The sequence below is a fragment of the Phascolarctos cinereus genome, unplaced genomic scaffold, assembly GCF_003287225.1.
Source record: "Phascolarctos cinereus isolate Bilbo 61053 unplaced genomic scaffold, phaCin_HiC Scaffold_1;HRSCAF=81, whole genome shotgun sequence".
Lineage (NCBI taxonomy): Eukaryota > Metazoa > Chordata > Mammalia > Diprotodontia > Phascolarctidae > Phascolarctos > Phascolarctos cinereus.
Genome location: NW_027555514.1, coordinates 278,882,167 through 278,909,902, shown reverse-complemented (window position 1 = coordinate 278,909,902; position 27,736 = coordinate 278,882,167). Strand labels below are relative to the sequence as shown.

The window sequence follows — 27,736 nt, the reverse complement described above, 5'->3', positions numbered from 1 at the left end:
CCCCGGGGTGAACTCTGTGGGGAAGGAACCGGGTAGAGGCAAGGGGCAAGGGGTCTTGATCACAACAGAGGAAACGGCAGAAAGTGGGTAACCAGTTTTCTATGTTTTCAAAGTTTCCTAAAGGGGAAACACCTTGACTTTTCTACCTGCAGAATGGATCATGGCCCAGAGCAATAAACACCATGTACTGAAAATAAATAATTAAAGCAACACACACGTGTGCCTCACCTGTGTTCAATAAACAACAATTAACACCAGTACCTCCCTTTTACCACCTGTCTGGGGTCCAAAGTCCTGCCCATCTGCCATCCTCCTCAACATTTTCAGATTCTACAACCCGTCCTGATCTCTATCTGGCCACTGGACCCAGAAGGCTCTAGAGGAAAAAGCGAGGCTGGTGACTCTGCACAGCCCTCCCTCCCTTCAATCCAATTCACTTGAAAGTCATGGCATCCCCTTCCTGATGCCACGGTCCTCTTCAAGAATGAAGGGCAAACAACAACCTGTGAATAGGACGAGCTGCCCCATGAGGGACCCGACTGGCCAGCTCCAGTTGGGCAAAGCAGCTCCTTCCTCCCTCCCTTCCTTCTTTCCTTCCTTCCTTCCTCCCTTCCTTCCTTCTTCCTCTCTCCCTCCCTTCCTTCCTTCTTTCCTCCCTCCCTCTCTCCTTCCCTCCCTCCCTCCCTCCTTCCCTACCTTCTTCCCTCCCTTCCCTCCCTTCCTTCCTTCCTTCCTTCCTTCCTTCCTTCCTTCCTTCCTTCCCTTCCTTCCTTCCTTCCCTACCTTCCTCCCTCCTTCCCTTCCTTCCTTCCTTCCTTCCTTCCTTCCTTCCTTCCTTCCTTCCTTCCTTCCTTTCCTTCCTTCTTCCTCTCTCCCTCTCCCTTCCCTTTCCTTCCCACTGTCCACATATGGTATCATACCCTTACCTGCTGGTGCTCTGCCCAAAGAAATGGAAATTTTGATGGCTGAAACCTAGCAAGATATCTTGGAGTTTATATGCTAGAGTTCTTGCCCTGGGTCACACAGCTAGTGAGTGTTATGTGTCTGAGGCCGGATTTGAACTCAGGTTCTCCTGAATCCAGGGCCAGCGCTCTATCCTAGATTTCTTTCTTAAAAACCAAGCCTTAAACACTCTGGCTCTCACTGACTGGCCAACAACAGGTCCCAGGCTAAGTACCACTTAACGATCCTTTAAGTAAAGCTGTTGGTTTGGAGTGTTTGTAGGGGCCTACCTACATCACATCAATGGGAAATGGTGGCATTGGACCAGAGGGCCTGGGAGGCTCCCCTGTGTATCTTCCTTTAGGGACCTGTGGTTTAGGTTTGCCGAGCCTTCTGCTTTAAGCCCCGTAAAAGGCCTAGTGGAGAAATGGGCACCTGAGCCATGCTTTGTAGGAAGCTGGGGATTCTGGGAGGCAGAGATGAGAAAGGAGCAGGTCCTAGACATGAGGGACAGGCAGCCTGTGGAAACGTTCAAGGGCCGTGTGCAGGGAGCAGCCTGCAGGCCAGTGTCCCTGGAATGGAGAGCATGGAAGGAGGAGTTTTTATTCCACCATCGCTAGGGAGCTGTGGTCAGATCTGGGGCGGGGTCGTTGTTGTTGTTTCTCCTTCATTCTCAAAGAGGACCATGGCATCAGGAAGGTGGTGCCATGACTTCCAAGTGAGTTGGATTTAAGTGAAGTCACCAGCCTCACTTTCTCCTCCCGAGGCATCTGGGTCCAGTGGCCAGATATAGATCAGGAAGACTGGAGTCAGCCCCAAATGCAGTGGGGGACCTTGGCCTTTTTAAGCTGAGGTCTTTCCCATGTCTGTTTGTCTGAGGCAACACCCATTCAGTGATTAAGGCTAGGTAAGAAAGGAGGCAAATAATGGCCCCTTTTACTTAAAAAAAAAAATCAGTCTGGGAGAGGAAGACCCTTAGGGTTTCTGGCCATATCAGACACAATTACTATTTACATCCACTCTGAGCCAGTGGGGACCAAAACAAGGAAGGTCTGCATTCCAATCCTGTCTCCTACACATCATCTGTGTGACCGTGGATAAGTCACTTCCCTTCCTCATCTGCAAAAGACGGAGGTGACCAAAGCGGTCACTGATGAAGGGGGCATGCCCAGTCAGATGAACAAATGCCCAGCGAGTGGCAGCATTGTTAATTCTTTTATCCATTCCAGGAAAAGACCTGAGATTGCAAGGGAGAAGTTGCTAAGATGTCCCTCCCCTCTGATCCCACCACTGGGCATCTACCCAAGGAAGTCACACACCTCAAAGACACCAAAATACGTGGCAGTATTTTCCACAGGAACAAAACCCTAGCACTACAGTTCTAGAGAACAGCTGAACACAGAATTCTGGGAAAGGGTCTGGAGCCTTGGCCAGATTGCCTGCCAGAGGGCTTGAGAAGCTCTGACGCAGGTGAGATCCAAGGACGTGTCTGCTCTAAGTCTGTGATCCTTTCTGTGTGGGTGTATGTTTGGGGACACTTGGCTTAAAGTGGCAGGTCGGCTGGTGATGCTCAGGCCGTGGGTGGCGTATGCTAGGCCCTGAGCTGGCCATCACTGTCTCTGCTCTATAATAAGCCTGACCTCAGTCCCACCCCATTCCCTCTAGCAGAAAAGAAAGGCTGCTTTGGAACCCAGTCAGGTGGCTGAGACAGACAGGTGCCAACCTAACCTTGGATTCACTCTATGGACAGCAGAGCTTGTGTTTGGGGGAAGAGGAGACTGGCATACAAGATAAGTGGGCACAAGCATGTGACCTCCCCCAGGCCAAGTGGCAATTAGGGTCGCCCTGGAATCTTTGGCTTGGGTTCTTTGTTCAACCAGGTTCAACCAGGATCTGTAGTCTCCTCCCTATAAAGTGCTTCTTTGGAGACATCCATGGAAAGAGGGCATATGACAGAACCCACTCCCTCCGGTATTTAGAGTACCTGGTTTTGCCACGTATTGGCTGTGCAAGGTTGGGCAAGTCACCTTCCCTCTGTGGGTGGGCCTCGGTTTCCTTTATCTGTCAAATGAGGGGCTTGGACTAGACGACTCCCAAGGTCCTGCCTGCTCCCATACCTGATGATGCCACCCACTGGGCAGGTCTGCCTTCCAATGTAGGGAGAGCCAAGCCTGAGAATCCCAGGGTTCCAGGGCACAGCAGAGACGCTGTTGGGCCTTCTCTCACTTTATAAAAGTCTGAAAAGCACACATCATGCAACATAGGCCAGTGCCAAGGTACTCTCTGGGGCAGACAGGAAAAGGCTCCCGTCCACTTCTCCTACCTGTCCTCAAAGACAAGGAAGAAAGTGTCCACTAGAAGCAGTATTTAGCCAGCAGGGCTCGGGGAGGGGGGGTGTCACTGGAGCACAGAACCTGGGGCCGAAGGGGTCCTCAGGGGCCACCATATACAACCTTCTCATTGGACAGAGGAGAAATACCCAAGGTCTCTGGAACTGATCTGCTCACCTTTGGAACTCGCGCCTGGAGTTCAGAGTGTCTCGACTGGTGAATGAATACAACTCACCTTGCTCACCGTAGCTCAAGCTCACCCCAAACCAGCCCTTGCTTCACATCTCGTCCAGTCATTTGCTCTCTGCTCTGTCACTACATACAGCCCCCACTTCCCTACCTTTGAGGACAGCAATCAAATGAATACCAACATTGTTTCTGGATAGGACGTGCTGATCCGATTAAACTTAAGGATTAACTCACCATCCCTGTGACTCCCTAAGCCTAGAGATCATATATCTCTCTTCCATGGACAACACTCTGCTACATGTACTTTCTCCCCATCAGAATGTAAGCTTCTTGTGGGTAGGGCCCATCTAATTTTTGCTAATTATATCCCCAGCACTTACCACAGTGCCTAATACTCAGTAAGCACTTAATGTGGGCTCATTCATTCATTCACTTATTTGTTCATTCATTCCCTCATTCATCTGTTTATTCCTTCCTTCCTTCCTTCCTTCCTTCCTTCCTTCCTTCCTTCCTTCCTTCCTTTCCTTCATTCATGTGGAACTCCAGGAGGTTACAGGAACAAAGCTAAGATGTGCATGTAAGTCATCTGATTTTCAAATTGGTTGTGTGTGTGTGTGTGTGAGAGAGAGAGAGAGAAAGAGAAAGAGAGAGAGAGAGAGAGAAGAGAGACAGAGACAGAGAGACAGAGAGAGAGACAGAGAGAGAGAGAGAGACAGAGAGAGAGAGAGAGATTTTGGCTGCTTTCTTCTCGGGGAAAACCAAGAACCCGAACCCTTACTCTAAGAGGGAAGCTCGGCGTGGTAGGAAGAACCCTGGGTTTGACAGCCAGCTTTGCCGTGTCAGCTCTAGAGACCCTTGTTTCTTCCTCTGTAAAGCCAGGTACTTGGACTCAATGGACTCAATGGAGGGCTCTTCCAGCTCTATGAGAGTGGACTGTGGTTATTCAGTCATTTTCTGTCATGTGCAACTCTTTGTGACCCCGTCTGGGGTCTTCTTGGCAAAGATTCTAGAACGGTTTGCCATTTCCTTCTCCAGCTCATTTTACAGATGAGGAAACTGAGGCAAATGGGGTTTAGTAACTTGCCCAGAGTCACACAGCTAGTCCCAGGCTGGATTTGAACTCAGGTCTTCCTGACTCCAGGCCTGGTACTCTATCCCCTGCTCCACCCAGCTGCCCCATTAAACTTGACAGAAAACTATACAATCTCTATCATTTTCATTTTTAAATCCTAAGCTCTCCAGCTACAGAGATGAGGACACAGGTATGCGGGGGAAGGGAAGACACCTCTCATTAATGAATCTTTCTCTCATTCAAAATCCAAAGGTCACTTGCAAAGAGCCAAGATGCTCTGTCTCTTAGTACATGGTTCTCGGAAGGCTCCAGGGTGTTGGAAAACAGCCAGGCTCTACGCTGAGAGCCGCAGACCTCCAGAGGTGGAAGAGAGCTGAGAAATCACCTTGGTGCTACTGCTGTGTTTTGTTTGGGTGCCAAGTGATAAAGTCTCGGGACTGTGCTTACGCAGCCCTGCCCCCAAATGGAGCCAAATGAAAGGTCACCATTGAAAGGGGGCCTTTAAAACATTTTTTATTGCCCACTTAACAAACACCAAACAGAAATAGGTATTTCCATATAGAAAAGGGACCCAGCCCTTCTGCCCTTGCCCCACCTTGTCTGCCAGGTCACATGGTAGAGTGACAGGAATCAACAGTGCATAGGCAGACAGACGTATTTAATGCCTTCAAAGCCAGCACAGACAGTGATGCTCAGCACAACACAAACAGTGCTCCAATCGGACTGATCCCCTTCCAGATTCTGGGCCCTAGCGCCCAGAAACCCACAAAGTACAGCTGTGTTTGCCATTTTCTCTTCTTGTGGGGGGCCAGAATCAAGGTTTCTGGAGTCTCCGTGATTGTTCTGGACGGGCACAGCCCCCAGAGGGGCCACATGCATTTACTTGTAGGTAATTATCATCATTAGTGATAAACATTCACAAGCCCATGGGAGAGACTGAGCTGAAGCTCTGGGGCCCTCCAGAGCGTGAGTCAGCAATCTTTCAGGGTGGGGGACTGGAAAGAGCATTGGATTTGGGGGCCGAGCAGACCGGGGTTTGAATCTAGGCTTGGCCACTTCCTTCTTGGCGGTTCTTGGGCCAAACACTGAATTTATGAGATCCTTGGCTTCCTCAGCTATAAAATGATAGGGTCAAATTAAGTAGCTTCTGAGGCTGGGGAAATTTCAAGCACTAGTTCTGTCGTTAGAGGTCTTACCTTCCAATCCCATTGTAGATACTGTCTTAGTAACTTTGGATAACCTAAGCTGTGTTGGCCTCAGTTTCCTCATCTGTAAAATGATGGTATTATCCTAAATGGCCTCTGAAACTCCTTCTGGCTCTCAGTCTGTAATGTGATGACCTTCTAGACCTCCTCTGTAAATGGGAGCGGGGGGAGCCTAGAGTGTGTTTTGTGGTGATGGGTACCTGGTTTGATCCTGGAGAAGGCACCTGCTGGCTCTAGATTCTGTGATCTTGTAAGAACAATGTGTGTGTGGGGTGGGCATCCATGGAGAGGCCAGGACTAAAGAAAGGGAGGGAGGAGGCAGGGGAACATGGGATAGGAAGAGAGGTTAGGAAGAGCCAATCTATATAAAGGCAAGAGAAAACAAGGAAAGAGGCCCTCGGAGGGCTGTGGGCAGGGCCGGAAGGAGGTGGTGCGTGAGGGCAGGCGCACACAGAAGGAGTGACTTGGGCATCCGCTCCAGCATCTGCTAACTCCTGCTCCACTTTCCGGCAGCATCTCCTGCCCCTCGCCTCCCCCACCCCCCCAGGCAGCAGGTGGCAGCAGGGCTTCTCCCATAAGCACAGACCATCAGAGCAGGATGGGGGCTGGGAGTCCAGCTGATTCCCACAGCCTGGCATCCCAAATGTTTGCCCAGCTGCCTGGTCTGTGCTTGTGGGAGAAGCCCTCGGAGAAAACGAAGGAACGGAGGCTAAGAGACAATCTGAGCCCCAAGCCTTGGGGGGGGGCAAAGTAGATACCGTGCTGACCTGCTTCTTCCCCTTCCTGGCTGGATGACCTTAGTTTTCTCACCTGCAAAATGGGGTCCTAACAGGTCCTGCTTCTCAGGGTTGGGAGGATCCCATGAGACATAATATAAACGTAAGGTACTTTGTGCACCTTAAAGTGCTATATGCGAGCTAGTTTATAACATCAACACTAATAATTCCCAGGATAAATGAAACACTGTCTTGTTCAGTACTTGAAGCCAGGAAGGCCCACTTGGACACTCGCTAGCCATGTGACTGCGCAATTCAATGAACCTTCTTCATCTGTGAAATAGGGGCAATCCTACTTGGATTAATTAGCCCGCACGGTTGTGCTGTGGAGCATGGACAGGCCTCTGCCAGCCTTGAACCATGATATGAATGGCACTTGTTATTATGATTAATTCCAGACAGTCGCTCCGACTGAAACAAAGACAGAAAGCAAAGCCCTGGGGAGACTCGGCCAGACCACTGCTTAATTATGTTCTCTGAACTGGGCAGACTCTAGACACTCCAGATCTGGCTCTAGGTCAGTGCCGGAGAGAGCCTCTCCTTTCTGTCTCGGGATCCTGCCAGCCTGCTCTCGCGGCCCTACAAGGTTACTTGGAAGGGCGCTATCTGCACGGGTGAAACGCTGCCGACGGAGAAGGGAGGAGGAGGCTGCAGGCATGACCCTCCTAGGCCTTTGGTGGGGGACAGGCCGGAGGCCTCACCCCAAATTCTGAGAGGATCTTGGGCAGTTCTCAACTGAGGAATGAACTTGAAACTCATTAATTAGAAATTCAGAACCACAAGTGACAGTCTTCTGGGGGTACTGTCTCTTTTGCGGTTTCTTCTCGTCTTCAAGATGACCTTTCAAGATTATTCATTCTCTAACTTTTGTTTTTAGAACATCTTCCCTTCTGAAAAGCTCTCACCCCTCCTCAGTGAGACATTCTTTAGAACAATGATTCAAAAAGAGAAAAAGGCACTTTGGCAAAACCAACCAACATGTTCATCACGCATCTGACACATGGAGTAGTCCACACCCGTAGCCCCCCACCTCTGCAAAGAGGGAAGGAGGGCGGTGCATTTTCTTAACTCTTCTCGCTTAGTTATTACAATGATAGTTTTGAAATGAGAGCTTTAAAAAAATATCCTAATTAATCCCTTTTGTTTTTGTGACACCTTTATTTACCAACCTAGCTGTGCTTCCTTAGGGATAGGCCATAAAACTCAAGGGCCAGCCAGGCCCAGAGCCCAGGTCCCTGAATACTCCTGGGGGCTTTCTCAACTCCTAGTGACTTCTCCAAATGTGATCCGTTTGACCCAGACGACACCACCATCTCCAACAGGTTTACAGAATCCTTTCTACATGGGAACCCTGTGAAGTGGACAGTGCAAAAATCATTAGACCCATTTTACAGACAAGGAAACTGAGACTCAGAAGAAGGCATGTTATTAGCACAACGCCACATAGTCAGGATTTTGAACCCAGTTCAAGGGCAGCACTCTCTCTACTGCGCCACCTTGCTGCCTAGAGGGTACTGGGTTCAAATCCCACCTCCGGCAGCTCTTGGCCACGTAACCATCACAAGTCTCTTATCCTGTGAGGCAGCTGGCCTGCGTGGTCTCTACAGTCTGCTCTTATGACCACCAGCTTTGCCTTCATCTCTCTAGGCCTCTGAAAAGGCTATTTTTAGAAAGTGGGGAAGACAGACAGATGTCAGGTACCCAGAATTCCATCCTTACACGGTCCTCAGAGGCACAGACAGAGTCCCAGGACTCTGAGGGTGACTTCCTCTCAAGGCACCCTGGTATCTGCTCTCTGCATACTCTGGCATATTCGTGCAGTCGCTCCCTGCTGAGCCTCAGTCTCCTCGTCTGTAAGATGTTCTCTAGACGGTGAGCTCCTCGCACAGTGCCTGGCATACAGCAGGTGCTTAATCAATGCCTGCTGATTTAACTGACTGGCCCACCAAGACTGGTTAAGTAAAACTCTTTAGGTCCAGACCTCAGCTTCTTTTAGCCAAAAGGAAGGAGACAGCACCTTGCTACTGACTCATTTCATTAACTGGTAAAAGACTGTGTTAGGAATGAGGAATCACGCAATCGGGGTGAGAGAGCAGGCCTTTCTCGACCACCCTCATCTAGCAGCACCCCCCCCCATCTTCCAGTTAAACTCCCAAGGGGCAGGGACTAGGGGTGGGGAACCTGCATGCCTGAGGCCACCTGTGGCCTTCTAGGTCCTTGGGCGCGGCCTTTTGACTGACTCCAAGTTTTACAGAACAAATCCTTTTGTTAAGGGGATTTGTTCTGTGAAGTTTAGATTCAGTCAAAGGGTGGCACTTGAGGACCTAGAGGGCCACACGTTCCCCAACCCTGCTCTACACTACCCTTTAAGTTGGGAGGGGGTCTCAATTTTTTGGGTGTGTGTCCTGGACCCCTTGGGCAATCTGCTGAAGCCTCTGGACCCCTTCTCAGAAGCATGTTTTTAAATCCCTTAAGTAAAATAAATGGGATTACAAAAGAAACCAAGCATACTGAAATATAAAATATCAAATGTCAATAATACAAAAAATAAGAAACAAACAAACAGACAAGCAGGCTCACATACTCCAGGTTAAGAACTCCTAACATAAAGTCACTCAATAAAAGTGACTTGGTGGTGATAAAAACAAGAAATGCTAAGGGCCGATGTCAGGGCCAATTCTGGGATACGCTCTGGGCGGGCACGATGAGTCAGAAACAGAAAGGTTGGACTCCATGACTGCTTACAGCAAACAGTCCTTTGGGATGGGCGTGGGCAGTGCCACCCTGAGGGCGGCTCCCAGGCTCCCTGCCCCCCTCGGCCCCCCCCAGGAGGACAGCAAGGCCACGCAAGGAGCCACTGACGAGAGACTCCCCCAGGGCTCAGTCCTCGCCTCCCCCCGTTCCTTCTGCCAATGCCGGCCTGGAGCCACAGAGCCAAAGGCAGGGGATGCTCTCTGGCATGTGTCAATAAACGGTCCGTCACCCGTCACCTTATCTCCCTTTGCTGGAGTCTCTCCAGGAGAGACTGATCAGGGCAGTCAACGGACCTGAGCTCTGTGAGTCGGTCACAGGTCATGGGAGAGCCACAAGGTACTCTGTCTTTCTGCGACTCCATCTCCCCATTTTACAGATGAGGAAATGAATTCCCATGTCACCCACTTTCCAGGGTTGCTATGGGGAAAGGGATTTTTAAACTAAAGTAATGGAGGAAGGATGAGGAGGATGAGAAGCTGACTGGGCTCACGGCTGTCAAGACCTGCATACTGGTTACTCAAGCTGGTTAGAACATGGTGGCGCCAGCAAGGTTCCCTCATCGCCAGGCTTTGGTCCTGCCCAGGGCCGTGAGTATCACTCTCTTGGTGACCAGCGACTATAAGAAGAACACTCATAATGAAGCCAGAGGATCTGGGTTCAAATCCTGTGACACCACCTGTGTGACCTTGGACAAGTCATTAGCTTCCCTGGCCTCCAATTCCTCATCTGTAAAATCAAGGGTTGGGCTAGATAGCCCCTGAGGCCCCTTTCAGACTGAGATCTCAGACTCTATGAAACTGGTCCCATAAGTATGGCCACCCAGCCTCTGCCCATGACTGTCAGTGACCAGGAGCTCATTCAATGGGTAGTGGGGAGGAAAGGTCAGATCTAGGCCTCCCTCATACTGGGCTTTTCCTTCTACTGAACCCCCAAAGCTGCTGAGCTTGGACCCATCGGTCCAAGTCTAATTCCTCCTTCCACCTGAGATTTGAAAAGAGATCATGCCTCCCCTAAATCTTCTCTTTCCCAAGCTAACTGGTCTTCTGACCGGTTCTCCTCACACAGCATGGGCAGCGAGGTGGCACAGTGGATACAGTGCTAGGCATTGGGGAAACCTGAGTTCAAATCCAGCCTCAGACGCTTCCTAGCTGTGTGACTCTGGGAAGGTCACTTCACATCATCTGCCTCAGTTTCCTCATATGTAAAATGAGTTGGAGAAGGAAAGAGCAAACCACTCTAGTATCCTTACCAAGAAGACCCCAAAGAAGGTGATGAAAAGTCTGCTACAACTGAAAAACTACTGAACAAACCAACCGCACACAGCAGGATTTCTAGACCAATTCATGTCAGTTGATCTCTAGATTTCCTCTGGAACTCACCACCCTCATTAAAATCCTCTAGAACCCACCACCCCCCTCATTCAAATCCTCTAGAATTTAACACCCCCCTCATTAAAATCCTCTAGAACTCAACAGCACCCTCATTAAAATCCTTTAGAACCCACCACCACCCTCATTAAAATCCTCTAGAACCTACCAACACCCTCATTAAAACCCTCTAGACCCCATCAACAATCCTGATTAATACTGTGGTACCCTGAGCTGGGGATTCTGTTTGGGACAGTCACCATGACTCGAGATCGGAAGGCTCATGGAGCTCTTTGGGCTGCAGCCTCACAGAGCAGCCTGGCCATGTTGAGCCCTGCTTTTTGTACAGTACCCAGAGTAAAGGCCAACAATAACAGCTGTTAGCTTGGTCTTGAAGTTTTCCATAGCACTTTATCTCACGTGGGCTTTATAACCGCCCCAGGTGGGAGGGAGGTGATTCAAGCATTATTATCTTTATCTTACAGATGAGGAAACTGAGGTTCAGTTCCTTCCGGCTTTGGGAGTCTTGCTGGACCAAGTTAACCCCAGATGTCAGATCTGGTTCTTACACTTCAAAGCCCTGCTAAGCCTTAGGTACATTCTGGGACAATGGCAGGCCTGGAGAAAGGGTCACATGTTTAGAAGCAGTTTTCCTGAAGCCCGTGTATTTGCCTAGAACATAGTTTCCAAATGATTAATTCCCAGAGTTGCAGCTTGGTGCAGTTTTAGCTGTTGTCTTAGTTGCCTGGCGGCCGCTACTTAACCCAACTGCCCTGCCCTGCCCTGCCCTGCCCTACCCCCCCTTTCCAACTAGGAACCACAAGGAAGATTATATTATGCTTTCAGAGTAGAGAAAAGCACTCCTTCCTTCCCCATGTCCCCAAATCTGTGCCATCGGACTTGCAGCTGAAACCTCCTGTATGTGGTCTCCTTCATGAGAATAGGACAGGAGGGACCATCTGACTTTTTCTTTTTTTATTAAAGTTTTTTTTTTTAAAGGCAGTTGGGGTTAAGTGACTTGCCCAGGGTCACACAGCTAGTAAGTGTCAAGTGCTTGGTCTGACGCCGGATTTGGACTCAGGTCCCCCTGACTTCAGGGCCGGTGCTCTATCCACTGCACCACCTAGTTGCCCCAACTATCTGACTTTTCTACTCGTATCCTCAAGGCTTTGTTCCTAGAAGGTGCTAAATAAATGCTTATTCGACCACCCATCCATCCACCCCCCCCCATCCATCCATCCACGTGTCCATCCACCTATCCATCCACCCATTCATTCACCCACCTATCTATTCATTCATCCATCCATCCATCCGTCCGTCCATCCATCCATCCAAGGGGCTAGCCAGGAGCTGATTCAACTGCAGACCCTCTCCTGAAACAGAATGGCCATGTCGGGCTGTGAAGACGGAGGGTGGTCTGTAAATGATAAGACCAGAGGCCACCTTAGCTGTTGGGATGATTCTAGGAAAGGCTCAGGAGGTGAGGAGTTAACCTTTCCTAATCCAGGGACACCCGGCGTGCCAAGGGACTCTAGATGATAAATGGTCACAAGGAAAGGTGGAGGAAATCCTGGATTTGCTCCTTTCTCTGCCCCACTGGGGAAGAACAAAGCCTAGTCACTCAGTCCTACTGAAGGCAGATGCCAAGACCCAGATTCCCAAGACAGGATTAGCTCTGGAGCGGCTTGATCCCACAGCATGAAACCCAAGCCCCGTGTGAAACTGGGTGCGAGGCAGCTTGGCCCACCTTGGCATAGGGAATGTTTTGGCAGGCATTGAATAAAGAATCAAAAAGACCTGGGTTTGAGTCTTGGCTTTTTTTAGGTGTATGACCTCAAACAAGTCATTTCCCTTGCTGAGACTCAGTTTCCTCCTCTGTAAAATGGGAGTAATAATACTCTACGTCTCTCACAGACTTGTTCTGAGGGTAAGATGAGATGTTGGTAAAGCTCTTTCAACACTAGCTGTGACTTGTTTTTAGCAGTGAACTTGCGGGACCACTCCCAAATGCTAACTCTTTGGTTATTCCTAGGCTTCCAAGGCAAAAGACTGTAGCTGATCTGGCTCAGGCAGTGTGGCCTCATGGAAAGAACAAGGGACTGAGAAGTGGAAGACCCGGATTTGAGTTCTGACTTAAAAGCTGCCTCATCTAGGATCCCTCCGCTTTGGCCTTGCTCCTTTCAGGCCTCAGTTTCTCCCTCTGTAAAACGAGAAGAGTGGCCTCAAATAATTTCTGAAGGACTCTTTGAGCTCTAAAAATCTATCGTTCTATTTTTTGAAAATTAATTTTGATTTTCATTCTGCACTTAATGAACACAAGCTTCTTCTGAAACCAAGCGGCTCGGTGTGGTCAGTGGTAGTGGCATCTGCCTCCCCCATCTCCATGCTCACCCCGGGGATGGTCATGGGAGCCCTCCCTAAGTACTCCAGACCGTTCAGTCCATCTCCTCACCCCACAGGGCCCCCAGCTCTTGCTCCCCAAGAGTAATTTTCATATGATCATCGACCTATGAAGCCAGGCTCTCCCCTCCAGCCCTGACGTCACTGGAATAGCATGATTCACTCTCTTCTTGCCTGGCAGCTGACGCGTTGAGTCTGAAGCCACAGAAAGATCTGGCTGAGGCTGGGGGCACCAACACACCATAATCACAGGCCTCCCCAAATGAGATCATCCCCTTTTCCTGCCTGCTCCACCCCCCACCACAGCTCTGGATCAGAAGGTAGATACACATACAGAATTTAAGGGCATAAGGGCCCAAGATAGTGGTGACCTAGTTCAATTCCTACCAGAATAAGAAGCCTCTCTAGTGGCCAGCTGGCTTCTTCTTGGATACCTCCAGTGATGGGCAACTCACCACCTTCCATAGGCGCTGACTGTATTTTTGAATAGTTGTCATTTTTAGGAAATTTTCCCTAATGTCAAGTCTAAATTTGGCCCCACATCTTTCATCCACTGGCCCCTGGTTCTGCCCTCTAGGGCCAGGAAGAACAAGCTGAATGCCCAGTTTCTTCTCCTCTCTGGGACACAAAGGCCTTGCTTGTCAGAGGGAGGTGCTAGAAAGGCTGAATTCTGGCCTCTGAAATAAACCTGGAATCGGGGGACCACAGAGAAGGCTACAAAGAGGAACTAATAGATGACCACAGGATGGCCTCATGAGCTCTGAGGGAACCACGGTTGTTCTGCCTGGAACGAAGATGACTGCCAGTTTTCAAATATGGGACCAGCTCTCACCCCGAGAGAGGTGAGAGTGCAAAGGCCCGGGTTCGAGTCTTTGCTTTCACTAGCCATGCGACCTCAATGAAAAGCCCTTCTCTGAGCCTCAGCACCTATATCTGTAAAATGGGGATAATACTAGAACCATCAACATCCCAGGATACAGATGAGCCATTTGTGAGTTTGGTTTCCATTGAAGGAGGATTTCCTCATAGCGCTGGGGCATGCTGAACATCTTGGAAGAAGTCCTGGGGCAGCTCTCCTTTGGAAGGTCCCTGAAACTGGGAGAATTTGGGATTTGTCTGGCATAGTTCAGGTATTCATAGTAAAAGCCACCACCACTTTTTTATTAATAGCACTTTAAGGTTTACAAGGTACTTTCCTTAAAGCTTCATGATGTGGGTAGAAAGGAAGGAAGGAAGGCCCCTAGCACTTCCCCACTGTGGTGTGCCCCTCCTCCAACTTATGGTAGGACTTGGACAAGAGAGGCCGGGATGGGGTGAAATTGGCATCGGTAGAGGGAATGGCCGAATCATCAAGGAGCTTACAGATCCAGTGAGCACTCCTCACGAACACCCTGGCAACGCAACATTTTAAAAAAGGAATGCTCCAAAGAAGTCATTAAAAAGCCTGTTTTGCATGACTCCACGTGTATAACTGCTTGATTTCTCATCCAGTGGGGACAGCTGTAGACAGGGGAGTATTTGAAACTCAAAGGTTTAAAAAAAGAAGGCCCTAAATAAATAAATGAATAAACAAGCAACAGATTAAACAATGTCCCTGGTAGTGTAAGGGCCAATGGCCCCATCAGAAAAGGAAAACCCAGGGATAGGAGGTGATTTGCCCATAATCAGCTAGTGAGGGGTGGAGGAGGCCCTCAAACCCGGGTCGCACCTAAACCCAAGAACTGTGCTCTTTCTACATGCTAGAATTCCTCTCTCCCTCCAAATATCCCACTTACTACAGTTTTCATAAAGCTTCCTGACTTCCCGCCTTCACTTACATATCCTTGTCCTCTCTCTTGCATCCTGACCTTCTCTCCCCTATCTGCCTCGCTGACTCTACACCCGGACACATCTCTGGCCTGCATGGCTCAGCCCCACCTCTGCTGCCTTTCAGCTTTGGCCCATTTTCTCCTACCTTTCCTGGCTCCATTCTAGAACTGACTTCATTTCATTCAACAGGCATTCACTGAAAGTCTATCACGTGCCTGCTCTGTGCTGACAACAATCCCACTGGCCTTTTCACAGGCATTGTCCTCCTCTGTTCTGTGATACTCCTGGGTGACTAGGGCAGGAATTCTATCTATCTTGATGCTGGGTTGGGACAAGAGAGGTTAAATAATTTGTGTAAGGTCACATAGCCAGCCTGGCCACTAGGCCATGGAGAATCTCCCCTCGGTCTTTAACATGCAGCTCTTTGAATAACAGAATCTCACAGATGGTTAAAAATGGAGAGCACCCCACTCTGGCCCTGCAGCTGTGAAAAGTACCTGGTCTAGCTATCCTGTTTTACGGTATGACCTTTGCCCACCAGGTTGTTTAATGTGGTGCATGGTCTAGCACAGGGCCACATGTGGCCTTCTAGGTCCTTAAGTGCGGCCTTCTGACTGAATCCAAACTGGCCTTAAAGTTCACTTCACTTGGGGGTCTGAAGATGTGGAACACTGAGTAGAATGGCAGGTTTGTTGGATGTACTGATTGCTTTGGCTGAATTTTTTTCCTTCTCTTTTTTTAAAAATAGCTATTTATTTATTTGTTTTTAGTTTTCAACATTAACTTCTCTGAGATTTTGAGTTCTAAATTTTCTCCCCCTCCTTCCCCTCCCCCCCAAGACGGCATGCAACCTGGTATAGGCTCTACACGTATAATCATATTAAACATATTTCTACATTAGTCATGTCATAAAGAAAAATTAGAACCAAAGGGAAAAACCATGAGTCTTTCTCTTTAAAAAATATTTTTTTTTGTTCCCTCCCTCCCTTTCTGCCTCTGTCCCTTTCTTAAAATTGTCTTAAAGTATGGCTCTCTGGGAGGGGGAAAGAGAGGGACACAGGAGGAAATCTTAGTGACAGAAAAACAAAAGATCTCCCCCAAAAAATCTATCATTCTTTTAAAACTCCAGATTACTTATCATTCCCTGAACTAGCTTTGCCAATTCTGTGCCCCCCTCCACACAGACAGTTTCCTCCAGCTCCCTAACTCCCACCTTCATCCTTCCAGATAAAAGAAAAAATGGCAGTCTTTGCCCTAAGGCACAGCTATATGAGAATCATTCCCAAATTTTCATTTTCGACCCCTCCATTTGCCCAGGGGAAATCTCTACTTCCATGTCCTACTAACCAGAAACTAAACATTCCCAAGATAAGTCTCCACTACCTCTCCCTTTAAACATTCCCAAAGGCTCTGTCACCTTTCTATAAACATTCCCCAGAAAGGGCTGGACCACTTTTCTACTTTAAGCAGGCACCTCTTTCATGTTTCCCTAATCTTGCCAATATCATCCACCCAAACCACCAGGCTTGCCAGACTAGAAATAATTCTTGTTCTTCCCCTTCCTTCTCTGCTCTCCCCACTCAACCATTAGGGAAAACCAGAAGCACTATAACTGGATGCACAGGATTCATAGTGGCCAGAATTAGGGAGGTGATTGGTGTTTATCTTGGAGAAGAAAATTGACTAACAAACTTCTAAGCAATTACTATGTGCCATGAGCTAGGGATTAAAAAACAAAATCAGACAGTTTCTACCCTCAAGGTGCTTATACTCCATGGCTTAGGGAAGGCAGGGGATGAGAGTTATATCTTCCAGTATTAGGACAATATGGAAGAGGGTATAGACTTGGCCCCAGAGGCCAGACTTAGGACCAATGTACTGAAACTATAGAGAAGCTCATTTCATTGGTGGAGAAAATCTTTTAGTTATTCAAACTCTCCAACAGGGGAATGGGCCGACCCAGGCAGGAGTCAGTGGGTCTCAGGCAGAGGCTGCATGACCGCCATGTTTGGGATTCATGTTTGGGTAGCAACCTGGATGAGAAGATCTCTAGAAGAGCTCCTATGATACAAAATCCCACAAGTGCTTCCAGTGGATTCTGCTCGTATGAATGTCTCACTTTACTCCTTTCCACAGACAGTTTCTCCAGCATCTCCTTTTCCTTTCATCTAGAAACACTCTGAAGAAATGACCATTTCCTTGTGGCTGTTGGGATGTGTATCTAAGTGGCACAGTGGATAGAGCCCTGGGCCGGGGCTCAGGAAGACCTGAATTCAAATGTGGCCTCAGATCCGTACTAGTTACGTGACCCTGGTCAAGTTACTTAACCTCTGTTTGCCTCTGTTCCTCAAGCGGAAAAAGGAGATCATAACAGTAAATACCTCCCAGGGCGGTTGTGAGGCTCAAATGAGATAATGTTTGTAAAGTGTTTAACACAATGCCTGGCACACAGTCAGTGCTTCATAAATGCTCTTTCCCTTATCTACTTCTTTAATATGGTATTAAGAATCCACATATGAAGAGTTCCCCTGTGTTTTTTCTTTTTGGTGAGGCAATGGAGGTGAGTGACTTGCCCAGGGTCACACAGCTAGTAAGTGTCAAACGTCTGAGGCTGGATTTGAACTCAGGTCCTCCTGACTCCAAGACCAGAGCTCTATCCACTGTGCCACCTAGCTGCCCCTGGGTTTTTTATCTTTTAAGGGGAAGGAGGGAGGCAAAGGCAATCAGTTATTTTGGGTGGAGTCTTGCAAATGTGGGAGACTCAGGGCAGCTGGAAACACTGGTTTCAGAAGCTGGTGGGAGCTGCCAGAGGGGACCTCAAGACTGTGGCAGGGGCTGAGTGCGGAAAGGAATTACTGAGCTGGCATTTTCCCTCAGGCGTGATGGCGGGAATACTAGGCTGTCCGGTCTGGTAATACCCAGATGGAGGGGGCTTGTTAGCCTATGAAGTCTGAGCTGTCCAGAGAGCCACAGATCTAGAGATGGAAGGGGTGTCCAAGCTGTTCGTCCAACCACCTCGCTAGACAGATGAGGAAAGAGAGGCCCACGGAGCTTAAGCGACTTGTCCAAGGTCACATAAGCAGAGTCAGAGGCTGAATTCAAACTCGGGTCCTCTGACTCCAGAGGCATTATTCTTTCAGTTGCATTATGCTGTATCCCGGGAACTACGGGGCTTTAAAATGAGGTTCTTCTACTCTGTAATCTCACAGTTCTGTATTCCATGAGTTTTTCTTTTGCCTTCCACACTTACCTTAAAAAAAAAAGCCCATCAAGGAAGCTACCTTCGGTCTTGGCATGATACAACAGGAGAGGGGAGGAAGGGGGCACTTAGATCGAGGAAGGACTGGTGGCAGTCCCTTACCTCTCTGTGCCTCAGCTTCCTCATCTATGAAGTAGGGCCACTAAAAGCATCTACCTACTTCCCAGGGTTGGGGACTGGCATTTTATAGAGCTCTTCAACATTTGCAAAGTTCTTTACAAACAACTCACTTGATCCTCACAACCACTTTGGGAGGTAGATGCTTTTATTCGCCCCATTTCACAGATGAGGAAGCTGAGGCACAGAGAGGTAAGTGATGTGCGGAGGCAGAGCAGAATGAGGGCCGGGACCAGGCTATGATATGAGTGGAAGCTACAAATGCCTTCTTTATTCAGCTCCCATAATCCTCCGGGAGGCTCCGTAGCTGGGGCACAGGATTCCTGAACTGTCATCTGTCCTCAGGCTGCCCTACGCTTTGGTGCTAGCAGGACCTGTCCTTGCACAGTACTTAAAAAATGCTTAGATAACCACCAGATGGAACCACAAGTGATTACTAATTAATCCAGAAACCTTTTCCCACTGGGCTGTTGCCAGGGTGAAGGGGCCCATGGACAGAAGAACAGGCAACAGGAAGGTTAGCATTAACTAAATTATATTCGTCAGCCTGCAGAGATGAGGGCATTCGGGGCCACGTGGACCCCCCGGGCTGGTGTGATCCTGGAGAAGGCACCTGCTGGCTCTAGATTCTGTGATCTTGTAAGAACAATGTGTGTGTGGGGGGTGGGCATCCATGGAGAGGCCAGGACTAAAGAAAGGGAAGGGGATGGAGTGCCATGCAGAGCTCAAGCCTGCCCAATCTGACTCAGTAAATGAGCATAAAAAGAAACTATTCTGAAGCGGATACAAGTAGCCTCGTTCCATTAACGGCACAGACCCACGGAGAGTAACTCATTAGAACTAGCTCTGGGAGGCCCTGCCTGCCGCTGATAGGCACAGATCCTGCCCTTGGGCCTGGCAGAGAGGCATCTCTTCCGGGGAGGACCTTTTTACTTGTGATGCACATCTGGGGCTTCCCTCCCCAAAGAAGATGGCCTTGGGCCGACAGAAGGGATTTGGGGTGAACCCGGGTTAGTGCCACATGGTTTCACTCTAGCTCTGTCTGAGAGAAGCACTGGAATGACCAGACTATTCAACAAACACCTCTCAGGGACCTACTATGTGCAGAACACTTGGTTAGTAAGGACGTATGGGCCTACTACGTGCAGAACACTGCATTAGTATGGACTTACAGGCCCACCGTGTGCAGAACACAGGGTTAGTTAGCACAGACTTACAGGCCCACCGTGTGCAGAACACAGGGTTAGTAAGCACAGACTTACAGGCCCACCGTGCGCAGAACGCAGGGTTAGCACGGACTTACAGGCCCACTGTGTGCAGAACACAGGGTTAGCATGGATTCACGTCCTGTGCTTTTAGATTTGTGGCCCTCGGCACATCAATTCATCTGCTGAGTTTTCTTGTCTATGAAATGGGAATAATACTAAGTATATTCTCTTACGTACAAGGCTGGCGTAAACCTCAGGGGGCTAAAGTTATGCCTATTTCTTCCGTCCCCTCTGAGGTATGGGTGGACGTCAAAGGTGGCTGGCCGCTGGCTGGGGAGGACCGATAGCCTGCTTCTCCTGCTGGGGCTGCCACTGACCTGGGACTTTGGCTAAGTCACCGGTTCCCTCCTGTGTGCCAGTGAGGATGAGAAGGCCAGATGAAGGTCCTGCCAGGCCCCTTCCAGTGCTGCCAAGATGCTCTCTGATGGCTGGAGAGAATGGGAGCAGCTCAGGCTAACAAGTCTTCCTTGACCCTCAGGAAAACTTGTTACATCCAAGAAGCATCCTGGCACAAGTCAGGGAGCTGGAGAAGGAGTGAGGAGGGAGCTGGGTTCAAATCCTGCCTTTGACGCTTACTAGCTACATGATGCTGAAGAAATGATTTCTTTTTAGGCCTCAGTTCACTCATCTGTAAAACGTAGACAACCTCTGTAAGACTTCCTTGGAAGGACTGTTGTGCCCAGCTGGCAGTGAAAGCCCTTCCCAGCTTATTCTCCTCCACATTCTCCCACCCTAGCAGAGGAGCTGCTGTCTTTCATACATCATGCTCTCTCTCCCCCAAGTCAAGCCTTTGCCCTGGCAGTGCCCCCTGCCTGGAACGCCATCCCTCCTCATTTCTGCCTGGGACAAACCCTGGCTTCCTGGGGGGCAGGGGTTGTTTTTGCTTTCCCAGAGTGCCCTCAGCAAAACGCCTGGCACATAGGAAGTAAACACTTCACGAATGCCTTCAGACTGACACTCTGCATTGTTCTAACTCAGAAAGGTGAATTTTCTCCAGAACTCTCTGGCAGATGCCTCTTAACCTTAAAAGGCCAGACATTATATTATCAATGAGGGAAGCTCCAATCTTGGCCAGAGGGGAGAGTGGGGCTGCCTGGGACTGGGGAGGGGGTGTTTAAGAGCCAGGAGACACATGCACTTGCTCTCTCTCCAGCCCAGAGCCTGACTCATGGTCAGGTGGAAGGCCACGTCTAGAGTTGGGATCACCCCGCCCTGCGAGGAATCTGAGCACAGAGCTCTTCTGACCACAAAGGCTGGAACTCCAGAGATGTGGAATTCGCTTGCGATGAAATCAGAAACTCAGACATTTAGAGTTGGAAAGGACCTCAGAGGCCTTTAGTCTGCAAGGCCACCCTGCCTGGCCAGTCCCAGGACCAGAACGCAAGTCTTTCTGGTTCTAAGATCAGCACTCCCATGCACTGGAAGATGCCTCTGGGGGAGGGATTGAGGAAAGAAGAATGGGGGGGGAGGGGTTGGATCCTCACAACAAGCTTGGGAGGTAGGGGTTGTTATTATTCCCACTTTCCAGTTGGGGAAACTGAGGCAGACCTAGCTGTGGCTTGCTCAGGGTCACACACCTAGAAAGCAGCTGAGGCCAAGTTTGGACTCAAGCCTTTGGACTTGTGCTCTACCCACTGAGCCGCCCAGCTGCCATCTGAGTCTTATTTGATCCTCACTTAGCACGCTCTTGTTAAGCAGGCCTGTAGATTGTATCCCCAGCTCTGCCCCCTCTCCCCTCTCCCAGATGTGATCACGTAACTGCCCCCTCTCGTTCAGTGGCACCCTTATTATCTCCAGGATCAAACAGAAAATAAGGCCCTTCACACCGTTCCAGTCTTCTTACACTTTCTTCCTCCTCCACGCTGGTCTTGCTGTTCCCGGAACACAGAACCCTGTCTCCTACCTCCAGGCCTTTGCCCTGGCTGTGCCCCATGCCTGGAACCCTTTCCTTCTTCACCTCTGTTCTGTGCTTCCCCGGCTTCCTTCAAGATTCAGTTCAAATCCTAGCTTCTTCAAAAGGCCTTTCCTGTCCCCGCAGCCTTCCCTTCTGAGATGACCTCCCCTTTACTCTGTACCTACTTCAGATGCACAGTCACTTCCATTAGAATGGGAGCTCCTTGAGAGCAGGGGCCCTGCTTTTTCCTCTCTTTGTGTCGCCCGCACCTCCCACAGTGCCCGGCACAGAAAAAGCACTTAAAAGAGCTGTCGACCGGCTGACTGATCACCGGACAAACAGCTCGGGCCTTCCCAAGTCATTCAGAGATGCTCAGACACCTCTGGTGGCTTCCTCCCGAGCCTGGCCTCCACGGCCTCCACAGCCATGCTCCGGCCTCTCTGTACTGGCCGGCCTCTTCATTCCTAACACAGAGGAGCGACCGGGCCGCTGGGTGCTCCGCGCCAGCGGATTCCCACAAGCCTCATTCCCTGCCCCTCTCCAGCTTGCAGAATCTTTTTTCCTTCAAGGCTCAGCTTTGTGCCACCTCCTCCATAGAGCCCTTCCTGATTCATCACATCATCTATTTTTCATTCCTCCGCACACACGTGACACTCACTAGGTGCCTATGACAAGCCCATCAGTCGCTCCGTGGCTCCGCTCAGCATCCCAGGGACCTCTCAGAACACTTCCAGGGCCCCCTCCCCCCTAGTCCCCTGAGCGGGGGAGGGGCTCCCCTCAACAGAACACAAGCCTCTCGAGGGCAGGGCGGCTAGGTTTTTGTAATTTTATCGCCAACGCACCACGCGGTGCTTAGCGCCCAGCAACAGACCAAAAATCTCCCGGGAGCCCAGGCGTCGGCCGGCCAGGGGCAGGATTCCCACAGCGCGGTCCGCCTGCACAAAGGCAGTGACTCCGTGGGCCGGTCAGCCGACGCTTATTAAGCGCCACTGTGTGCTGGGGCACAGAGAAGACGGAGCACTCCGCTTCCCCGGCCCAGCGCCTGGCGCGCAGTAGGGAGCCTGAGTCCTTAACGCCTCCCCTCCCTAGACGTCTGGTTTGCGCACCGGCACCCCCATGAGCTCGTGAGCCCTGCGGGATACAGATGCCCCCGGCACACAGTGGGAGCTAAATGGATGCTTATTGACCAATTCATGTCTGCGGGAAGTGAATCCCCATTTTACAGATGAGAAACTGACGCCCAGAGAGGGGAAGTGACACAGAAATGCTGCAAAGACCCTCCAGGGGGGCACTCGGTCCATCTCTCCCTCATTCTGCAGATGAGGAAACTGAGGCTCTGGGAGCTGACTGGAACTGCCCGGGATCACCCGGATCGTACGTGTACGGGGCTGAATTTGAACCCAGATCCTCTGCCTCCGGAGGCTCTTTCCCTTGGATCACGCTGCCTCTAGGGTCCCTTTCAGCGCCAGGTCTTTCGCTCCCGCCCTGCCCCGACGCCCCTGTCCCGGCGGCAGACCCTCGGTACCGGCTCCACTCGGGCGTCAAGGTGTTTCGGGAGACCCACGGGCCCTTTAAGAGAGAAAACTTTCTGCCCGGCTCCCGGGGACCTCCTCAGGCACTGATTGGATAAACCGCGGCCTCCAGAGCCCGCCCCCTCATGCAGCCTATAGGTCAGAGCCCCCGCCAGTCAGCGCACAGACACTTTCTATAGGCTCGCGGACGTTGTCACTCTGCGCTCTCGGGAGACAGAGGGGGGAGGATCCCCCGAGTCCCCTAGATCTGGGGCTTCGAGCCCGAGGGGTCCCCAGGAGGCAGAGGCCGGCGCTGGGGAGGCCGGGATGCACGGGGCACTTACCGATGCGCTGCCCCACAGGGGAGCTGAACGGGTTCCCCAGGAGAAAGTCCATGGTCACCGCCGCCACCCCTCTGAGCCGAAGGGATCAGCTGACAGCAACTGCCACCTCCTCGGAGTCGTCACGTGACCCGCCCCCTCGGAGAAGCCGGCCTGGGGCGGGGCCGCAGACCCCGCCCCGTGATGTGCCAATCACCGCATGAGGCGGAGTCGGGGGGTGTGGCCCTCTCGGCTTGAGCGTCGGCGTCGGTGACGTCACCGTGCCACTGACTCTGGGGGGCCCTTGCCAGCCGACGGCTTCCTCCGTAGAATGTCAGAGGTCATCGAGGGCAACCCCCGGCCTCCCTTCCCCTACCCTAGACTCGGAGATCTGCTGCTGGAAGGGGCCACCCTCCTCAACTAGCCCCATGCTCTCATTTTACTGCAGAGGCCCAGAGAGGGGCGGGACCTGCCCGTTGCTCCCTGGATGCCTCCCAGCCTCAGTTTGCTCATCTGTACAATGGGCCCGTATGCCTGGATTTTTGGAATCGTGAGGACCTCCGGTGCTTTGTAGGGAGGAAAAAGAGCCTTGTCCTGGCTTCCCACCTTGGGGCTCAGTTTCCTCACCTGTAAAGAATAAAAGGAGCTTGACTAGGTCCTCCCCAAGGGTCTTGCCTTAGTTTCTCTATATGATAAAAGGTCAGGAGAGGGGGAGGGACAAAAGAACTGAGAATGGAGACTGGAAAGGGATGGGCTTGGAATCAGGAAACCTGGGTTCCCTCCCACCCCCTGCTGAAGTCAGTTGGTCAGCAAACATGTGTTAAGTGTCTACTGTGTGCCAGGCACAGTGTGGATACAAAGGAAGGCGGATACAGCTCCTACCCTCAAGGAGCTCCCAATCCAAAAGGGGCAAGGGGACAGCAAGCAAACTCCTATGACCTGTTGGACCCTGTGCAGGCCCCGCCCCCACATCTGGGGACCTCCCTATTGCCATTTCCAAGACGCCTGGCACACAGTGGGCGCTCAATAAATGCTCATGGGCTCCGCTTGACTCTGGAGGGCTGGATGCCATGATCCCCAAGGTCCCTTCCCTGTCTGACACTGCGGGATTCTTTTCCACCCTGCCCCTTGATGACGTCTTACTCATGCTCTCCGAAGGAGCCCTTCCCCGTTGGTCAACTCCTTGGTGTTCCAGTGGCCCTTTTAGGGACTTTATGGAGCTTCTAGCTCTCCCCTGCCTCATACAGATGGGTAAACTGAGGCCCAGATTAGGGAAGTGGTCATGTGACCTAGGCTCTAATCCTAACTCTTCTGCTGACTTGCTGTGTGACGCTGGGTAAGTCCATCTCCCTCTCCCTGTCTCGGTTTCTGTCTGTAAAAGGAAATGTCTTTGAATAATCAAGTGGAGAACAAGGACACTTCAAGTGGCTTAGGGCTGGACTGGTTTTCCTGTTATTGTCAGCACTGGTAAAATTACACAGGCAGTTACGGCTCTAGCTGTGAAGTCATCCTCCTCCACCCTTCCTTTAAGGACTAGAACAATTAGACCATTCACTGCTTTCCCAAAACACACCCAGTGGTCTCTGCCTGCAGTGGGATTGCTTCTTCCCACTGGGTCCTTTCCAACAAGCCTATCTGACCACTCCTACAAAAGAAGGAAAAGACAGGAACTGGAAATCCCTTGGGACAGGGGATCACTTAGCAAGGTGCTGCCCTTTCAAGATGGAAATCAGGTGGGTCGGCTTCAAGTTATTTTATCAGATGTCGTACTTCTCTCAGCCTATTTCCTCATTTAGTAAAATGGAGATAATTACACTTTTACTGGCTGTCTCAGAGTTGTTAGGAAGACACCATAAACCCCAAAGAATCATAAAAATGCAAGTTTTCTTTATTGTTATTAGGTGTTTAACTTTTCATTGATTACAATAATGTAATTTTTAAAAAAAGATATAAATAGAAATTGAAATCTGTTCAGGCCTCAGAGGAAACCTTTAAAGTGCTATAAAAATACTAGTTGCTGTTATGGTTCAATTCAATTCAACAAGCATTTATTAAACACCTGCATGTGCCAGGTCCTGGGGATACACAAAGAAAAAAAACGGCAGCATTATTTGCCCTCAAGGGGCTTACATTCTACTGAGGGACAGGAGAGAGGGAGGGAATATACACAGACAAGTGAATAAAAATATGTACAAAGTTACTGGGAGGAATCAGGAAAGACCTGGGCCTCACATTTGCATAGGGCTTAGAGTTTTCAAAGTGTTTTCCCATCCATATCTAATGCTCACAACAGCCATTAAAGGGGCTTCAGTAATGATTTGGCACATGCCTTTACCAGCTGTGTGACCACAGACAAATGATAACCTTTCTGAGCCACCCTGACTCATCTGTAAAATGGGGATAATACTTGCACCATCTAACTTGGAGGATAATTGTCAGGAAAGTGTAGTACACTTACATGTGTGAGCTGTCAGAGTTGAAAGGGAGCTCCCCACACCCTTAATTTACAGATGAGGACACGGTTGACAAAAGTTGCCCAGTCAGCTAATGAATAGCACAGAGGAGACCCAGATTCAAATCTTCTGACTCCCTTTCCATAATACCATATGCTTAACTCCATGAGGTAGGCAGGTGTTACTGGAGGGGGAAACGGAAACCCAGAGATGAATGAATGAATGAACTGTGCCAAACATGGGGATGCAGATAGAAAAATAAGTCACGTCCTAACGGGGGCTCGCTAAGCCATTTGCCGAAGTCCTCTGCATGGCCAGGAAGAAAGTGTGGGGCAGCCTTCTCCCATTTGTCTGGTTCAGGGGAGGATAGGAACAATGTGCAAAAATCACAGGATTTTAGAGATGTCCAAGTTCAGCCCCTTTCATTTCACTGATTAATTTTGCTTTACCTTCCATCAACAGATGTGTTTAAATGGATGTATGAGAAGCAAAGACCGACCCAGAAAATTCCCCAGAAGCACAACGGAACTCCCAAAGAAATCACAGAATTAATATATAACCCATCAACCACCCAACTCAACATAAAAACAAGAAAACATGCCTCCTTTGAGAGGGCAATGGGGGGGACAGTGGAAAGAGCCCCTGTTCTGGAATCACAGGGCCTGGGTTCAGATGCTGCCTCTGATGCATATTATTGGTGACCCTGGGCAGGCCGGGACTGGAAGGCCTGTGAGGTCCCTTTCAGTGCTAAGTTTACAATGGCCTGATCCCAAAGACTGGAGGCTGGCAAATGCCAGTCCAGGGGCCAAAAACCATCCTTAGGTCCACACAAAAACAGGCCTCGCTTTGTCAACCACTGCTCTAGAAGAGGAGAATGAGGATAAAAAGTGGTGATAAAAAGAGCTGACATCCCTGTTGGGCAGAAGAATAACGACCACAGGCACTGAGTTGAGAACAAGCGGTGTCCACATCGTTGGCTCTGTTTTCGGCTTAGTGTTCTCTTCCTCTACCCAGGTCTGTCTCCACCGCTCCTTGGGCTTCTGCTTTCTCTCTCGGCATCATCAATTAACTGTCTCTGCATCTTTTCTTACTGTGAGTCACGCACGACAATTTCTTTAGCCGTCCCCCTAATGGGCACCCAGGTGGCTTCTTGCCTTTTTCCATTCTCCTCTTCACAGATGAAGAAAGAAGGGAGGGTCTTAGGAGAGTAAGGATTTGCTGAAGATCACACAGCTAGGACGTGGTAGTCAGCACTTGAACCCAGATCTCTCAGCTCTTGGGTCCTCTCAGTAGAGTAGACTGAAGAGCTATTCAGGACTGAAGGCTGCCCTTCCCTCTCTGAGCTTGATGTCTTCCAGTGCTCAAGTTGACCTGGGATCTTGGTCTGGGTATTCCATCCACTGGTAAGATTGAAATTTATTTATTTTGGAGGCAATGGGGGTTAAGTGACTTGCCCAGGGTCACACAGCTAGCTAGTAAGTGTCTGAGGCCGGATTTGAACTCAGGTCCTCCTGACTCCGGGGCTGGTGCTCTATCCACTGCGACATCCAGCTGCCCCAATTTTTTTTTTTAAACACGCCGGGCAATTCCATTAGATTGTAAGCTCCTTGAGGGCTGGGACGATTTTTTGCCTCTTTCTGTATCACCAGGGCTTAGGGCAGTGTCTGGCATACAGTAGGCACTTGATAAATGATGATTAGCTGAATTCTTGCCTTTGTCTTTCCCCAAGTCCTCTGCCTAGGAATGACCAAATGGAGTAAAGGTCTTCCTTTTAAAATTTTGGGCATGCCAGGTCCACGGTGTGAGGGGCCTGCTTTCTGTTAGCCTTATTCTCACCAACTGACTGACTCTGTTTCCCTATTTCTGTAGTACCACTCGCCAAACAGTCACTCAAAGCCTTCAAGGAGACGAGGAGGCAGCATGGTAGATAGAGCCCTGGCTTAGATGCCACTTGTAGACAACCCTGGGCAAGTCATTCACCTATAAGCTGAGGGGTGGGACCAGCTGATCAATTAATCAATCAGAAGGCATTTATTAAACCCCCAATGTTCTAGGGAGTGCCTGTGCATG

At 50.1% G+C, this 27,736-nt stretch overlaps 1 protein-coding gene and 1 long non-coding RNA gene across 2 annotated transcripts in view; one reads left to right on the top strand and one right to left on the bottom strand.

Moving 5' to 3' along the window:
* Nucleotides 1-23,379, bottom strand: part of TOM1 (target of myb1 membrane trafficking protein) — a 52,107-nt gene extending 28,728 nt beyond the window's left edge. The window contains 1 exon segment of the mRNA XM_078147092.1: nucleotides 23,238-23,379. Within this exon segment, the coding sequence (XP_078003218.1) occupies nucleotides 23,238-23,289 (52 nt within the window). The 5' untranslated portion in view covers nucleotides 23,290-23,379.
* Nucleotides 23,380-24,557: 1,178 nt separating this feature from the next.
* LOC144454570 (uncharacterized) lies at nucleotides 24,558-26,756 on the top strand. Its single transcript, XR_013483086.1, has 2 exons — nucleotides 24,558-24,946; nucleotides 26,129-26,756. It is a non-coding gene; the product is annotated as an uncharacterized LOC144454570 (long non-coding RNA).
* Nucleotides 26,757-27,736: the final 980 nt, after the last annotated feature.